General features: G+C 53.0%; 1 protein-coding gene across 1 annotated transcript in view; it reads right to left on the bottom strand.

The window, feature by feature from the left end:
• Positions 1-434: 434 nt before the first annotated feature.
• PACS1 (phosphofurin acidic cluster sorting protein 1) overlaps positions 435-17,980 on the bottom strand; it is a 36,693-nt gene continuing 19,147 nt past the window's right edge. The window contains exons 10-23 of the mRNA XM_015569052.1: positions 14,517-14,597; positions 13,107-13,222; positions 12,784-12,919; positions 11,531-11,635; positions 10,858-10,964; positions 10,099-10,253; positions 9,863-9,973; positions 8,620-8,722; positions 8,149-8,191; positions 6,117-6,156; positions 5,735-5,870; positions 3,389-3,615; positions 1,907-2,026; positions 435-1,784 (exon numbers count right to left, since the gene is read on the bottom strand). Of these exons, the coding sequence (XP_015424538.1) occupies positions 1,669-1,784; positions 1,907-2,026; positions 3,389-3,615; positions 5,735-5,870; positions 6,117-6,156; positions 8,149-8,191; positions 8,620-8,722; positions 9,863-9,973; positions 10,099-10,253; positions 10,858-10,964; positions 11,531-11,635; positions 12,784-12,919; positions 13,107-13,222; positions 14,517-14,597 (1,596 nt within the window). The 3' untranslated portion in view covers positions 435-1,668. The remainder of the gene's footprint in view (positions 1,785-1,906; positions 2,027-3,388; positions 3,616-5,734; positions 5,871-6,116; positions 6,157-8,148; positions 8,192-8,619; positions 8,723-9,862; positions 9,974-10,098; positions 10,254-10,857; positions 10,965-11,530; positions 11,636-12,783; positions 12,920-13,106; positions 13,223-14,516; positions 14,598-17,980) is intronic.

The raw sequence follows: 17,980 nt of genomic DNA on the forward strand, positions 1-17,980 counted from the left end.
TTAAGGGCGGCAGGAGGGCCTCAGTGACGGACCCCAGCCCCACCCCTCCACCTGCAGAGGCAGAGCCCTTTGACCTCAGACTTCACCAACAGCCAGAAACTAGGAGTCAGCCTGGTAGGGGAAGAAGCCAAGTGCTAATCTTCCGTCAGAAGAGAAGCCACACCATGTTGCTATCTTGGGAGGTGGGTTTGGGAATGCTGAATCCCAGGGGAAAGGGGGCTTCAGTGGGAATGGTGTTATTTCTGTTTCTGATTTCTGCTTGCCCCCTACTGACAAGACACCTTCCTGCCTGTTTTACAATGAAGAACATGGGTTTGCTTCTTTCCAAAGCCAGTTCCTGGTTGATTTTGAGCCAAGTTGGCTGAACTGTGTAGAGGGGTGGGGGTTGGACAGACTCTGTCTCACAGCGAGAGGCAAAGAAGTCCAAGGCTTGCTAGTTGGTAAGAAATCAATTTATTGAATGAAAAAGGCAGCGTCTACTCAGTCCCTCCCACTCCACCCTCTCGGGGCAGGACAGTGGCACAGCCCAGGAGATGCTCTGGGTAGCGGGGCTGAGCCGTGGGTAAGGGCTGGAGGAGTCTGAGGGTGGTATGGAGAATGAGAAAGACAGTTTTCAAAAGGAAGTTATGTGCAAACTTCTGGAAGGGGTGAGGGCAACAGTAAAGTTCTGGAGGTGCTGGTGGGGGTGGAGGGACTCAGTGTGCCTCAGCCTCTTTGGAGAAGGCTGATGGTTGAGGCTGAGGGGCTCAGACCCTGAGTCCCCGGTGAGGGAAGGGATGGAGCCTGCTGGAGAGACCCCGGGGTGGGAGGCTGGGGTTTCAGCCCAAACCAGGGGCCCAGGAGCGAGGCAGGAAGTACAGGACCAGAGAAAGGGAGACAAATGGACATGAGTGGGAACAGGGGGTGAAGGGGCTGGGGCCACAGACAGTACACTGTGGGGGTCTGTCTCCCAGCTCTGCAGAGTCCAGCGTGTCAGACTGAGGCAGAGCTGTGCTGGGTGAAGGGGCGGGAGCAGAGGGAGAGTCATCAACAAGGGAAGCCACGGGGCAGGGACCAGAGCCCAGGTGCGTCACATGCACTACCGAGACCGGCGTGCAGAGGACCAGAGAAATGCTCAGGACACAGGCCACAGCTACCGGGGACTTGGGGTGGCGAGGCAATGTGTGTGGGCAGACCAGGAAGGCCACTCCGTCGTAGAGATACACAGCATCGCCACAGAAATGCTGTCGGGGCGAGGGAGGGGTGGGAGCTGCCCGTGACTGGAGGGGAGGGATCCCGGCGGCCAGGCTGACAGCTGGGCTGTAGAAAACAGGGACTGGACTCCCCACACACGATTCCAGGCAGCCTATTTCCAGGAAGGGGACCAGAGGTTGGAAGTCAGGCGGAGGCAGGCCAGGAGGACTCAATTCCAGGGACTGGCACCAGAAAGCAAAATCAACATGCCTCGGGCCAGCGGGAGGAAGGAAGAGGTGGAAAAAAGGAGGGAGGGCTCGCCCAGGATGAGCCTGAGCCGTGGGATGCGGGCAGCATCTCCAGTGGTAGTGTCCTTCAGGACTAGGCAAGGGAGACGCAGGCCCCAGGGCCAGGAAAGGGGGTGCTGGACCTGGGCCTGCTGGCCCCCCTGCCCGCAGGCAGTGAGGCGGGTGGCAGTGCCAGGAAACAGTGCCCTTAGGTGGTCTTGCTGCCACTGAACAGTCCCACTGGAAAGTGCTTGACATGGGTGGGCCACTGGGCCGCCAGCTGGAAGAACTTGATGTCACTCCACTCGACTCCGTCGATGGACACTGGGGTGACAGGAGAAGGGAGGTGTGACCAGGACCACTAAGCCATCTTCCTAGGGTCCCTAGGGGAGGGCAGCACCTCCCTGCCCCACAGTCCCTTGTCCCCCTGTCCCGGCTGCACCCACCTCTCAGCATGGTCTGCTGCTGCTTGGCAGAGCAAATGAGACGACTGATGCCTTCGATGACCTGGCTCTTAGAATCTACCTCCTTTTCACGAGGTTTCTTGCTCAGGAAGATGGTGGGAACTGGAAAGCAAGCAGGAACCCATCTGTCACAGCCCCTGGTAAAGCAGCCAATCCTCTCCTCCCCCACTACTTCCCTTTCTTCTGTGGGAAGGGGAAGTGATTTGCAAAAAGCCAATCCTTCGTCCCAGGTCCCCAGGATCTTGGAGTTCCTGCCCTGTCCCAGCACGGGCCTCTCCCATACCCCAGGCTACAACATCGTCATGTGTAATGAGGAACTGGGCCCAGATGGCCTCTGAAGCCCCTTCCAGCTCCATATCCTAGGCAGCCTGGGGGGAGCTCGCAGGCCGTGCAGGGCTGGGCTTTCTACCAGTTCTGCCCGTGTTTGTACCAGCTCTGCCTGGGCTGTGGGCCTTGTTCCATTCCAGCTTGAGGAGTGGCAAGAACCGGAGGGCACTGCTGGGCCAACAGGCCTCCCGCCTCAGGCCAGTCTCAGGGGTGCAGATGCAGGTTTTGGCACAGCCCCTACCTACCGCCCCCTCAGGGATCTCTGTGGAACAGAGGTACGAACAGGCCCAGCTGCTTTGGGGTGGAGGGAGGGTCCAGCAGATGAAGGAAGCCTCTGTCCTGACTGCTGGGGAGGTGAGGTGCTAGGAGGGCCCTAGAGTCACCTGGCCACTGCAGGTACACAGCCAGACCTGCAGGTTTACAACCAAAACTGACAGCAGCGAGTGCTGCCCAGCACTGGCCTGGTTGTGTGGATTCCTGCCTGAGTCTCCCAGAGTGCAGGACCCGGGGCCACTCCACCTCTTCCTCTGGTGCCTTAAGCCACCCCTCTTATCTGGAATGGGCTGTATTCTCCTTAAGTCTCCCCCCGCACCCAGGACATGTTTTTATTGATTTTAGAGAGGGAGGGGAAGGGAGAGAGAGAAACATCAATGTGAGAGAGAACCCAGGGATCGAACCCACAACCCTTTGGTGTATGGGATGATGCTCCAACCAACTGGGCCACTTGGCCAGGGCTCCCCTTTACTTTAAGGCTTGAGCGGCCTCCAGGGTGTGGTGTGAATGTGCTGCTCCAAGGGGTCATGTGATCTTGGGGCTGTTGCATGGAGGTGTCCTCCTCCTCTGTCACCCCGTCTATCCCCAAGGGCAGTGGCGAAAGGCTCCCTTCCTATGGCAGCACTAGCTGCCTTGGTCCCAGAGGTGTTGATGCTCAGTAGACAGGGACCAATGACTCACTGGGGACCATTCCTTCGTCACAGAGGAATGGTCTTGTCCCACAAGGTGAGGCAGGACCCCCGGGGACCACATGATACTTGCACTGCTTCACCCTCATCCAAGGTCTCTCAGAAGCAGATTCCTGTCCAGACCCTGAGAGAGGTCTGGTGGCCCTGACCGTCCCCGGCCTCAGATGTCACTTGCCTTTCTTGTTCTTCTCTTTGGTGACCACGGTCATTGCCATGGTGCTGGAGAGCTGGGCCTCCCCACCATGGGGCAGGCGGGAAACCTGCACTGAGCGGAAGACACTCTTGAGGGTATTCTTGGAGCTGGCATCTCTCTTGTCACCTTCCCTCCTCCGCTCGCCGGGGTGGCCGAGCCAGTAGTCCACCTGGAGGCCAATCACATCCCCATATGGGCTGCTGGGGCTCCTGGAGAAGGGAGCAATAATGGAGAGTAGGTTCTGCCCTCAATTCCCAACCAAATGGCCAGGCGGGGGTGGGGGGCTGAGTGGGGACCGCCAGGCTGTGGGAGGGGTGAGAGGTGGCTGACCAAGTGGCTCCAGGGTCCCTCTAGTCTCACAGAAGTGGCTCATGAGGGAGTGAGAGGCTGATCTGAGGAGAAAGCCAGGAGAGGGCGAAGACTGGGATCACTGTGAGGGAAGCAATGAGGGAGGAGGAAACAGAAGATGCTTTATGGAGGAAAAAGGTGTGTGCATACACACATGTGTGCACAGGCACCACACACCTGCACGTGCACACACACCAAGCAAAACCGGCCAGAGGTCAGAGGTTAGGTGGGGCAGAGGCGGCAGCACGGCTGTAGCAGCCCTGGGAAGCGGATGGAGGCTGACCTGCAGCTCTCTTGCTCCTGGCACTTCTAGCACAGGGATAATTTTAGCTCCAAGGAGAAAAAGAGCTGATGTTTTCTTGAAAGGAGGCGTCAGACACAATAGGAACAGAGGCTACAAAGTCATCTGACATTTCTCTTTCTGCCTGGTTTCAGCGGTGCTCAGAACTATAAGCTTAAACTGGCAGGGGCTGATCCCAGGCCCCCCAGGAAGCCTGGAACCCGGATCACTGGGACCACATGTGGGATTTCCTCCTTTTCCTGCTCTGGCCCTTCACGGAGGGAAATGAAAAGGGGGAGAGGGTGGAGAACAGGGTTAGGCAGGCTTCGCGCCATCTAAGAGCGCTTCAGACTCCTCAGGGGCCACTGCCACTGGTGGTTCTGGAAAAGCCGCTGGCCAGGCCTACCCTCTCTGTTGCTACAAGGACCATCATCAGAGGGAAGAGAAAGAGGCGGAGGCTGAAGGAGGGAAACGGAGGGAGGAGCAGCAGGAGCACCTTTCTGTTCCTGACCCAGGCCAGCTCCTCCCCCACCTCAGAGCCTGTCCCCGTGCTCCCCCGACAGGGCGCCTGCTCCTCTGCCCCGAGGCTGAGGCTCAGCAGGACAGCTGCCTGCAGGGGCCTCCCTGACCTGGGCTCTAAGTTCTGGATCCTAAGAAATTCCTTCTCCTTCCTAACCAACCCCTCTCACCCAACATACTTCCCACGGCACCTCCTGCAATCCATGCAGTTTGAATTTCCGTGTTGCTCTGACCTTGCCGGGGCCCAGGAGCCTGAGCTCCAGGACAGGGGACTGTCTGTCTGTCACAGTGACAGCTCCACTGAGCTGATGGACAGACTGTAAACACGAAAGACAGCAGCACCTCCCCTGTGCCAGGCACACCCTGTGACCCGACTACTTCACTTCTCTCACAGGTCAGAAATGAAGCTTAGCAACTTGTCCAAGGCACAAACATTCTTTGCTTGACCCAACTTCAGTCAGGCTCCCGAATCTTCTCTAGATCCACCTGTGCACCTCCTTATAAAAGTTTTAGCAGAAACCTTGCTAAGTCACCTAGCAAGAACCTCCACCATCCATATCTGATCAGTTTCCACGCCCCTGCCCCCCGGAGATGTCAGATGCCTTGACTTGTCTCCATCAAGAGTCCGATGAGGTGAGTTTAGCCAGAATCTCCCACCCCCCATGCTTCCTCTAGTAACTTTCCACTCACTGTCCCCCACCGCTTCTTGGCTACAAATCCTCACTTGTTTATGCTGTATTTGAGATGAGCCCCATCCCTCTCCCCATCATAGTGATTCCTATCCCTATCAAGACAGCCCCCCTTTGAATAAAGTCATAAAGGCTCCCTTACGGTGCTGTAAGTGTCACTGACTATAACGGAACCGCAGCTCCAACCCAGGTGGGTCCGCCTCTCATGCTCATGCTTTCCACCACGCTGGGCAGAATCAAGACGAGACGTGCGCACAGCGCTTTACAGGCTACAAGGGGCCCTCAGTCAACCCTGCAACTGCGAGGCAGACAGAGCTGTGTGATGAGTTGCCCAGCCAGTGACCTAAGTCTCTGCATTCTAATCAGTGTTCTCACCACCATACTACCCTCTAAACTCGGTGTGCTGCCACTGTGCCACGATGCCGCAGGGTAGGGAAGTCCTGGACCCTGAGGGAGGGACACGCAGCAGACAGGTGCAGGTGAGAGCCTTACCCCACGACGGCGAGGGCACTGCTCATGGACGGGGAGGAAGGAGGGGTGGCCGTGGCATCTCGACTCAGGCCTGAGCTGGAGGGTGGGGATGTGGAGGGCACAGTAAGGCTGACCACAGGTGCGTCGTCCCCTTCGCCTGTTGGGTGACAAACACAGTTGGCCAGAGGAGGCCACTCCTGACCAGCTGGTGGCAGTGGCTGAGGTAGCCCTGTCTCAGTGGCAGCCTGCTCTCCTTTGGGCCTTAGGTACCTGCCCTCCATCCCCTGCCAGCGCTTCACTGGGGAGTGAGGGTGCCAGCGCTCCTGCTCAAACTCTGACACCCAAAGTCTTCACCTCTGGCCTGTTGGCCGCACTCCGTAGAAGCAGAGGGGTCCCAGCTCACCTGTAGCAGGAGAGTCTTCCACCAGCCCCACCTTCACCACCTGGGAGAAAAGGAGACACCAAAGCTGCACCCAACTAGAAGCAGATGGTTGAGAACAACAGCCATTACTATACACTATTTCCGTGGTCGGCAAACCGCGGCTCGCGAGCCACCTGCGGCTCTTAGGCCCCTTGAGAGTGGCTCTAAGAGCCACACTCAAGGGGCCAAAGAGCCACATGTGGCTTGCGAGCCATGGTTTGCCGAGCCGCAGTTTGCCAACCACTGCACTATTTGATTGTGGGCTTTAAAAATCTTTGCAAATCCAGAGCAGCCCAGAACTGTGAGATGTGAAAATACCAGTTCCAAAAAACGAGGTGGGGCCTCAGGAGACCTCACGCTCTTCACTAGGGATAAGGGCCAGCAGGAACCATTTCCATGTCCTGATCTCCTTTCGCCTAAGAAAGATCACAAGGGTGGGAGGCCATCTTCTCAAATCAGAGAGAGAAATGAAGAGCCACCCTGAGAAAGCGGGGAGACAGTGTGGCAGGGGAGGAGCTCTCTGCGCCTGCCTGTTGCAGCAAGCCAAGGGAAGACGCAGCCATGTGACACCTGCTCCCTCCTTTCCAGACTTCCTGGAATCTGGAGGAATACTAATGAGGGGGTGGGGAGTGGTCCCAGCTTCAACCCCCGGGAGGCAGTGGGGTCCACTCCAGCTTCCCATATAATTTTAGATGGCGCATAGTGAATTCTGGGAAGGACAGAGGGCGCCCTCCAGTGGCCAGAAAAGAGCATAGCTAGAGACAGACCATTTGTCACAGCTGTGATATCAAGGGACTCAAGTCCTGTGTACTGGCAGGTGGGGGGCCTTCCACCTGGCAGAGGCTCAGCAGAGCTGGGAGGCCACAGAAGGTGGACCCTGAGGACTGGCGTGAAGTGGAGATCATGCCCAGATGGTCCCCTTGAGGCTGGCTGCTTAGAACATAATGCTGCTATTCTTAGAATTTCCTATGCATTTAGACCCAGTAAGTAACACATTGATACTCAGAGCTTCCTGGATATGACTCCTTTTGCTTCCCTGGCATTGAAAGATGCTGTCACCAACTTTGTTTGAATTTTAGATTTTTTTATCTCTCTCTCTCTTGGCTGTGATGATGTGAGTCAGACCGTCATCCAGGCTACAGGCCACGGTCTGGGGCCTCCAACACGACTATTGGAGCAGCTCCAGTGGCAAATGGGGACTGACTAGACCAGCCAGAAGGGAGGCTGTGTAAGGTATGAGAAAGGGCCAGTGAATATGCCTAGGGTCAGCCATCTCCCAAGACCCCTCAAGACATCTAGAATCTGGGCCGAGCAGAGAAGAGGGACAGTGGGAGCTGGCCCTCACCTGCCCCTTCGCCCAGAAGCTAGGAGAGTCCTCACGGAGACTATGCAAAAAGATACAAGCTGATCTGGAAGGAAAATGTGAACCTCCCGTACATGGAAACCCGAGTTTCAGCCATGCTTCTGTGGTATGGCCTGGCCCGGCAGACAGTTCTGTCCCCTCGGGGCTCCCTCTCTTGGTAAGTCTCTGTCTTGTGGCCCAGTCACACCAAATGAACCAAAGGTCAGTACCACTGACACCAAAGAAGTCCATGACGTGTTCCGTGTGTTTTCAAAATCCACTGGTATAGAGATTCTCCCTTGACTACACAGGAGGGGAGAGAAGAGACCTTATTCTCAGTGGTCTATCTGACCCTAAAGATGGAAACAAGCTACTTCTCAGACTTCTCTTCAGGATATCATTTCTCATTCCTTGTATGGGGCTGTCCTGTGCACTGTGGGATGTCAGCAGCATCCTGGTCTCTACCCACTAAATGCCAGTAGCACCCCCACTCCTAGCTGTGAGAACCTAAAATGTCTCAGACATTGCCAGATGTCTGGGGGAGAACCGCCCCCAGATGGGAACCACTGTCTAGATGAGTCTGCTGTGTGTGCGCACGCGTGCATGCGTGTGGCGAGGATAGGCAGGCGTGGGGGATGGGTGGGGCAGAGAGGAGAGATAGTCAGTACTCACGCCAATGAAGGGGATAAACTTCTGATACGAGTCTTCATCAGGGCTGTTGGGAGAGACAAGAGAGCTCCACAGTTACTGCGTGGAGAGCTTTTCAAGTTGTATGGCAGCGTTCAGGGATCCAGACACTACTACCTGACATCTTCCCATCAGGCTCCAGGATGGCACGAGGAGCCACAAAATGGAGGCAAAAGACCCGATTCTGCACACTAGACCCCCTGCTCCCACTTCTGAGTGTCAGTCCCTGGGATGGGCTTCTCTGTACTGAGGACGCCCAGATGGGTGTGGAGGCCCAGGGCAAGGGAGCACGGGCCTGAATGGGAGGCAGCAAAAACACTGACTCTCTCTATCTTTCACATTTTCCTGGGTTCCTACACCCGGAAATGGTAGGAAGGAAAATGTGAAAAAGCAAAGAAGATTCAAGATTGACCTAAGTCACCCCACCTGTAAGAAATGCCCCAAAGAGAAACTTACAATTTATGCCTGCAGGTCAGCATGGCTTCAGCCACAGGAAGCTGGTGTGTCACACCCGCGCCGTTGATGTACTGCATCACTCGCCCCACTACGTCCAGTTGCTCTGCAGAAAAGCCAGGAGATAACACCGATGGAGTTTAGTAGGCAGACCCAACAACCCGCTTAGAGAGACCCATGGGAAGACCTGGGAGTGGAGGTAGAAAAAGGGTTCCAAAGACCTGATTTTTTTTTTTAAATCTATATATATAACAGGCTACTATGCAAAGTGTCCCCTTGGGAATTCAACCGGGACACTGAATTAGATAGCTCGTTATGATGTGTGCTGACCACCAGGGGGCAGTGCAGAATGAAGGAAGGCCCCAATAGGCCCTGATCACCCGCCAGGCCTAGGCATCCTAAAGGTGCAAGATTTCGTGCACTGGGCCTCTAGTTAAATATATTTTAATTGATTTCAGAGAGGAAGAGAGAGGGAGAGGCAAAAACATCAATGATGAAAGAGAATCATTGATCAGCTGCCTCATGTACACCCCCTACTGGGGATTGAGCCTGCAACCCAGGCATGTGACCTTGACCAGAATCAAACCCAGGACACTTCAGTCCATAGGCTGACACTCTATTTGCTGAGTCAAACCGGCCAGGGCTGATGGTTCTGACTAAATGCACGATAGACCAAAGCACTGTCCTTTCTCTTCCAACCTGTCTTGCTCTTTCCCAGGCTAACCACGCTCCAGCCTCCATCTTTGCTCACACCAACCTCGTAACCCAAAGAATCCCCTCTTCTCTAGTAATCTGTGCCCATCACTTCCTTCAAGGTCTGAGGAAGCATTTGCCACCTCAGCCTCGCAGACCTCCACCTCACTCCAATCCCTGCCACCTTACTCTGCATTTCAGGATACTATGGCTGGTGTGTTATTCATGTACCAACAGACAGCTCAGGAGCTATTTCCTGCTTATACCTCATCTGTACAACTAGCATGCTCCCCTCCCCTCCAGCACCCCCATGGCCCTCCTTATTTTTAGATGTACAGCAGCAGAACAAATGGCAGAGACTAAAATCATCCAGGGTGGAAGGGCTGCACTTAACAAGCCTCCTCTTAATATAACTAAAAGGACAAACCTGAAGTGAGTGGGAGAGTTAGCGCCACAGGGGTAGTAAAGCATACTCTCCAGCCTCCGTCAGCCCAGACCGGCCCGCTCTGAACCAGGCGGCATTCCGTCTCAATTCCTTACAGGGGGTTGTTACCTGACACCGGGGGCTCCGAGCGACTGAACAGGTCTCTCCAGCCAGAATCAAGGAAGGTGCTGCTATATCTACTGTCGACTGAGCCCAAGTATTTGGCCACAGGGTGAGAACCTGGTAGGTGGAGAGAAGGTGAGCTGATTAGCGGACAGGATGTCGGCATGGCCTTTGGTCCCCGATTGTCCCTCCCTTGACCCAACCCACCACCCTGCTTCGTGAGTGGGATCTGGCCTCTTTACCGAGGGGAATGATGAGAAAGCGCATGTAGCCAAGCCAATCGGAGGTCTTGCTGGCCAATGACTTGACAAAGAATCGGAGGATGGAGCTCAGGTAGGTCTGGCTGCCCAGTGCTGCCACCTTCACCGGCCGCGGCATGGAGGAGTTGCAGTTGCAGCTGGGGAGCAAGGGGACAGTCACCACCACTTTCCGGAGATTCGCAGCAGCCTGCTCAGAGGAAGGCTCCAAGCTCAGACTTGACTGATCTCAACAACCCACAGGGGAGAAACAAAGCAACAAACAGAATAGTACAGACAGAGGCAATAAACCAGTGCTTTTGAAATTACGGAGACATCTCGGATCAGAGAGGACGGGCCACAGTGGGCGTGACCCCAGATGTCAGACGCCCGAAGTCTCCTTCCCCCGGCAGGGACTCTGAGCCCCTGGGAGGTCCTAGGAGGGAAAGCTCTGACTCCGAATGCCAAGCAGCTCGGAATTAGGGGTTGGAGTAAAGTAAAGCGTCTCTGTAAAACCCTGGGTTCTCTCTTCCTGGCTTCTTCATCCTGGGTTTAAGAGGATGAGGCAGGTCAAGTGTGGCCGGCATCCAGGATGGGAGACAGGGAGGGCAGGGACATCAGAGCACCACGCCTCCACTGCCTGACCATGCACCAATGTGGACTCTCGGTCTGACAAGGCCAGGAGGTACTGTCACCACTTGGGAGTTGGGTGGGAGGATGAGGTCAGAGGAACCCCAAAAGGCAGGAGAGGAGCCATGTCCTTACTAGCGCTGGATACGGGTGAGCAGGGCAGACAGTACAGCCTGGACCTCCACGGTGGAGCAGGTGCACACGACAGGCTTCCGCTGGTCCTGGAGCAGCTCCGCCACATACTGGGGTGGAGGAAAGGGGCAGAGACACTGGTAAGGCCACAGGGCAGAGACTCTGCTCACCCTCAGGAGCCAAGCTGCAGGGTCCTGTCCTCTGTCCTTCAGACCACTGAGGAGGAGGGATCTGGGCACTGGGGTCTAACTGGTTGGGCAGGGGTGAGTGGGAGCAGGCAGGGTTGGGGGTGTCACTTTGCCCCTCTGAGCCACATTCACGGACTATGGCCAACCACTGGATTTTACAACGCTTTGCACTCCTCAAGGTATCCTCCTTCACGATGCTCCCTGACACACACAACCCCCCTGGAAGAAGGTAGGACAGGTGATATTGTTGCCTTTTTTACAGATGAGGAAGGTGAGGTACCGAAAGTTAGTACTTAAGGCCCCATAGGCTGGAAAAGGACAGAAATAGGACTAGAACCCAGAGCCTGGGCTTGGTTCAGGGTAGGAGGGGCCTGAGGTGTGGGGGTTATTTTCCTATTCTTCCAAGCCCTGCCTCTCATACACACCCCTGGGTGGCTCTTGCTCTCCAGAACCTTCCCTCCCCAGCCCCGTGGTCTTCAGTGCTGTACCTGGCCCTGCCAATCAGTGGTGTTCACAAGGATGACATTTTCTGGGAGGGCTGCGTCTGACACCAGGATCTGGTTCAGTTGGTCATATACCACCTTTCTTGGAATCTGCAGGGACAAAAGTGTCTGTGAGGCAGTCCCCAGGGAGCTTGAGAGGGGCGCTGGGCAGGCTAGTGAGAATTTGTGGAGCAGGGGTGTTTGGAGACACTAGGACTTTATGGAGGAGACACAGTATCACACTGGCCAGACCAAAAAGGAAAGGAGGACAGAATAAGCAGAGTGCTCAGAGAACACTCGCATCCACAGGCACAGGCCACAGCAGCCTCCTGACAGGGAGGGCAGACCGTGAGGTGCAGCAGGCATCCCACCACGGGAGCAGGACGGGCAGTGGGAGGGCCAGGAGAGGAGGGGGGATGGGGAGCAGGTGCTCAACAGAAGCGAAATGAGGGCACTGGGGAGAGGATTAATAAGTGGCAATGAGTGCTGTGCAGGGAGCCCTGCTGCCACAGGAACAGGCATCTCAGGACCAGTGATTAACCAGAAAGACAACACGGCGCCCCAGGCGCTGGGCTATTCTGGTCTCTGGTTCATTTCCAGCTAGGTAAAACGCCAAACGCAGGAAGCCTCACTGACATAACTTTCAATATTTATCCGGTAAATAAGCAGGCTTGCTGCTAACTCCAGAGCAGGAGCTGCGTGAGCGGTCAGTTTAGAGCAAGTCCTTCCCAACCCCTGGTACCACTGACCTTCCCAAGGAAAACATGGTCCCCAAGGCCCAGTTCCTGTGTGCCTCCGTTTCGCTTGGGCCTTTCAATCAAAATGCTTTACTCCCTTGACTTGGCAGCTTGACATTAGCATAAAGGGCCCACAACAGGACTGAAGGTATGGGAGTTCAGGCTGGTGACGTCCAGTGAGATTGTGATGGCTGCCATCTTCTAGAACCGAGTCACCGCACAAACTAACGTCTGTCTGACGGAGGCAGAGGAGGCCAAACACACCAGAGGGGTGGGACTGCCTCCTGGGGCTGAAGGCAGGCGGGGTCAATGCTGACATTTCTTGCCCCACCCCCTGCTCCCTGAAAACAGCCTGGAAGCCAATTCCACACTAGTAGTAATACAAGTGTGCTAGACTTCTCTATTTAGGTCTGTTTTCAAGACTTTTATTTAGAACATTTCTAAGTAGTCCTCCTTTCCTCTCAGCTAACTGCCCAGGAAGACGACAAAACAGAAACCATGGCCCAGCGGTGCTCGGGGTACCTGCGTGCTGTGGCCCAGGTCAGGGGACCGCTCGCTGTCGGAGCTGTTGGTCCGCTCACTCAGGGGCTTGGAGAGCTGCCGCTCCTTCAGGGGTGTACTCCTCTTCTGCCGGGGAGTGTGCCCCCCTTCCACTTTGCTGCCAGACATGTGACAAGGAGGAGGTGAGACAGCCCCTCTGACCCCAAGCCATCGCCAGCCCACCCTTCCCGGGCCCCGAGCCTCTGCTAAGTGTGGTCGCAGCCTTGTACCATCTGTTCGGCCGGCCTCCTTTGTTCTGCACCCTCCGACCCCCCGTTTTCAGAGTTTCTTCCCCTCATGAGAACCTGGGAGAGGCAGAGCCTTGGAGATCTGTTTTGCTGGACTTCATGGGAGTTTTGACTTTCTCTGGCACAATCAGGCTTGTACTCCCATCTCCAAACATGTCCTGGTCAGTGATCTCCTGCCATGGAGGAAAGGAAGCAGCGAGGGTGACTGCTCACTAGGAGCCTCTCGGGGTCCTGCCAGGGCCCATCACCACCATGAGGAGAGTCAGTCATTCCCTCTTTTTCTAAAGCCCCCTGTGGCTGTATGACTGAATGCACCCACTGTGCTGGACAGCCTTGCTATGCAGTCTGTCCCCTACAGTTATGAACTATTTGTCAACACGCAAACCTGAACTGAGGTTCTAGCTTCTCTAGGTGGGAAGGAGAGCGTTTTAATCAGGAAGTAACATTATTAAATTTCATTTTTAAATGACCACTGTGCAGTATGGGCCAAAGTGGACAAGAGTGAAAGCTGGGTTATTCAGATTACTGGTGAATACAAAGTGCATGTTGTATAGGAAGTTTTAAATTAATCCTGAATCAAGCCCAATGTTTCACACACCGGGATCTTGGATGCAGTTTTAGTTACAAAAGGAAGCAAAGCCTAAAACAATTCCTTCTTGGCCTCCACTAAACTATCAGGTCTCACTGTGAGGCTGATGCCAAGCACCCCCCAGATGGTATTTGGTAAAGTGCTCTGCTCCCTCCCACCAGGTCCAGCCTCCAGCCCCCCTGGATGAACTGCAGCTTATCCTGCGAGGCCCAGCTCAGATGTCCTCCCCCAGCCGGAGTCACTCTGTCCCTGAGCCTCTCCATGGGGTATGCACGCGTTGGCTTTCCTCCTGCAGGGCTGCATCTCGAAGGCAGAGACGTGTTCTCATATTTGCATCTTCAGTAGATGCTAAGCACAGATGCCAGTATATGTGTGTGGAATTCAATGTTTAATTGAATCGTGTACCCCAGCCAGTTCATTCCATTTCATTAGGGCTTGGTCTGCTCTCCTGGGCAGCTTTAGCATCTCTCAGAGCAAGGAGTTGACCAGAATTCCTTGGAGATTTAATGGCGTGGCTGCCTAGCCATACATAGTAAGAGCAACAGGGGAGGAAGATATTTTTTTTAGGGGAGGATACTGGTCATCATCTCTCAGAAATAAATGAGGGCGACAGTGAGAAATTATCCAAATTAGCATTTGCTCAGCTATAATTAAAGGGCAAAATGGGGATATTTCTGGTTCACTAATTGGTGAAATAACCTGGTCTCCTGGTTACATTCCACGGGTAAGGATTTCAGGAGGAAGAAAACACAGGACATTCACAAGTCCACAGATTTAGGTAAAATTCCCATGGTGTTCCTAAGGGTCTTTTTGCCTTTGTTTCTAAAGATACAAAAACTATTTTAAATAGCTGAAATGTGAGGCTGAACCATACATACCAGGGTGTCTGTTTCAGTCAAGCTGTCATCTTGATTTTTAATCCAAGCAGATTTGACTTTTTCTAGAGCAGCCAATTCCATCTGTAGAAAAATATGATAATTAGTCATCACCAATCCAAATGATCACCACCAACTTGTTTCCTAGGTACCTTAGAAACGCAAACATTTCACTTAATCTAAAGATCTAATGCAACCTTTGGGATTTTCATCTTATAACCATCTTATGAAGAGGTTATTTTGGTGAGAACTAAGCCAGAGGTCATTTTTGTGTCACTAAATCAACACAGTGAGACATGGAACCCAGAGTTTCTGACTCTCACAAGATGTCACCAAGGAAGAGAAGCTCGAAGTTAGGGGGCTTTGCTGTGGGGCCCATAAAGGCTTTCCCTGGACTCACTAAAGCCCCTCGCCCAGGAGGAACATATGGGGCCCCTTCTGCTTGTCCGAAATTGCGAGAAGAAAGGAGGATCTTATAGTTCAGGTTCTTGATTTTGAGAGTGAAGACATCCATAGTAGCCAAATGCTTTTGCTTGGTGTTAAACATCTAGAAAACCCGCAAACAGAACATACCAAACAAAGACAACCAATGGTAAGCCTTTTAGGTGTGAACTAATTATCCATTTGTTCCCAACTCTTAGCATTTCTCATAAATACTAAAAGTTTATTTTGCCAATACAGATACACAGCCAGGATTTTCATATTTGCTAATATTGCTTCTGGTTATGCATGTACCAATGTCAACGTCATGAGCAGTTAAGAGTTATGGGACTTAGACACAGAAAAGGTATTTAAAAAACAAAAAACAAAAACATCTGTTATAAGAGTTATTTGAGGCAAACTGACGACAATGCCGGGAGCAAGATCTCAAATGCTCCAGAAAAAAGGTATGGTCTCAGTGAATCTCTGATTCTTGTGGGGAAGCAGGAAGTCAGAAAAGATCAAGGATACCCTACTTCTTCCTAATCACCTCAAGCCCTTCCTTTGAGTAAATTAGAATATTGAGAAATATCAGATTAATAGGCTCAAGGGGTCATCTGCCAAACTAATGAACAAGGATCACAGAAGTAGGCCCCTGTGCCCTGGCTGGAAGGCTCGCTTGGTTGGAGCATCGTCCTGTACACCAAAAAGGTTCTGGGTTCGATTTCTAGTCAGGGCACATACCTATATTGTGGGTTTGATCCCCAGTTGGGGTGGGTATGGGAGGAAACCTATTGATGTTTCTCTCTCACATCAATGTTTCTTTCTTTCCCTTCCTTTCTATCTAAAAGAAAAAAAAATCAATAAAAACATCCTCAGGTGAGAATTAAAAATAAGAAGAAGGCGCCTGAGTCATACTCTGAACCAGGGTTTCTCCATCGGGTGCTGCCGACATTGGGGCAGATCTTCCCTGAGGCTGGGCTGTCCTGGGTGCTGCAGGTTGGCCCCTGCCCACTAGACCCCAGTAGCAGCCCCTTATCCCCACCTTCCTCCTGTTGTGACAACCAAAAATGTCTGTAGTCATTGCCAAATGTCCCTTGGGAGATAAAAGTCATCGCTGGCTGAGAACCACTGCACTAAGCCATCTGCAAGACTAACCCAACACACTTTAAACAGACCCTGTGACCCCAGATTTTGAGATGGTTTGGTTGAGAGCCATACACAATCAGCTGCCTCCAGACTGCACAGCTAGGCCATTTACACACTATGTATAACCCATGTTCACAGAGTAGAATCATGGCAAAGTTCTGGTCAGACTTAAGACTGAAGAGGATTTCACTCAATTTTGGGTCTCGGTGTGACAAATGGTGGGTGATAACACCATTCTGCTGGAAGGTTTTTTGTTTTTGTTTAATATATTTTTTAAAAATTGATTTCAGAGAGGAAGGGAGAGGGAGAGAGAGATGGAAACATCAATGATGAGAGAGAATCATTGATCAGTTGCCTCCTGTACGCCCCCACCAGGGATCGGGCACACAACCCGGGCATGTGCCCTAGACCAGAATCAAACCTAGGACCCTTCAGTCCGCAGGCTGATGCTCTATCCATTGAGCCAAACCAGACAGGGTTGCTGGAAGGTTTTAAAGTAGCACGCCCTGCAGCCACAGCACGCTTCCACAGCAAAGCTGGCATGCCCGACATCTTTAACTTGGTTTTGGGTTGGAGGGCACCTGTCAGCTATTTACTGACTCTCCTGGATGTCCCTGGCAACCCACTAGGAGCAAACTCCAACTTTCTGAGTTTCTATTCCTGCTCCTATAAATACTAAGGGCTTTTCTCTTCGCAGGACCCTGGGACCCTGGGACCCTGGGACCCTGGCAGTGCGGGAGCCGTGTCTATCTGACTGTGTGGCAGTGGTGGCAGATGCTAGTAGTCTGAAGCACTGTGCCGTGGGGCGATGCTGGCTGCTGCAGAGGTGCACAGGCTCCTGTGTGGGTGGGAGGTTGTACGGGGGAGGTTTTGGCGATCACTGTGAGGAAGTATTAGTCTCCACCACCGCCATGTACAGTGCATGGAAGCAGCAGCCTTTAGCAGCAGGCAGTCCTGGCTGGAGGGCTACATCTCCTGGCTGCCCCGGCGGCAGCACTGGCAGGGCCTATTGTCATCAGCTTGCACAGCAAATGTCGCTGCTGTGTGCGCAAGTCTTGGGAAAACTCAACAACTGTAATAATTTGTCTTAGCAGAAATTCCTTCGGGTTCTAGTGATAAACGAAATCCTCTAAAATTTGGGGAACAAAAAGGAAGATTAAGAAAAATAAATCAATGGCAATGATAGGATATCAGGGAGCAAGGACAAAAGGGGCAGCATATGTAGTCCTGCCTACGGAGCACAAGCTCAATATTTTTTCCTAATACACTTACAAGTTCTCTGTGTAAGAGCACAGCCTCGCTCTGTCCTTCCTTCCCAAAGTGCTTTTCATACAAAAGAATTCCAAAGTTCCACACCCACATCAAAACATATGGGGCTCTTCAGAATAGAAACATCACAGAGAATCATCAAAGCGAGTTTGAAATCTAGCCAAGAAAACCAGAATTTGAAGGACTCACTAAGAAGACATCTAGCTTCTATTAGTTGCAGTATATCAATCCGTCCATCAACCAGACACCACGCTAGAGGTTCTACCTGCATCCTCTCACTGTATCTTCACACTGCCTTGTAAGGCAGGAGCTTTATATTTTATAGAGCTACACCAATGAGGAACGAAGGTGTGGCAACTGCCTGAGTAGTTAGGGGACTGGTGAAGTCAAGATTCAAACTCAGTCTGACTCCAGAGCACATGCTCTCAACCCAGCCCTATCCTGCCCCAAATAAACGTTTTGCCTAAACAGGCACCCTTAGGCCATTATATTGTAAACACTGCTACTCAATTGACTTTTGAGCAACCTAGACTCCTATGCCAGCACCTGTTCCTTAAGAATAAGGCACCCGTGGCTCAGAGCACTAAGGAGATTTTTCTAAATGTTGTAAGCCATATAACAAGACTAAA

This window comes from Myotis davidii, unplaced genomic scaffold (assembly GCF_000327345.1).
Source record: "Myotis davidii unplaced genomic scaffold, ASM32734v1 scaffold425, whole genome shotgun sequence".
Taxonomy (NCBI): domain Eukaryota; kingdom Metazoa; phylum Chordata; class Mammalia; order Chiroptera; family Vespertilionidae; genus Myotis; species Myotis davidii.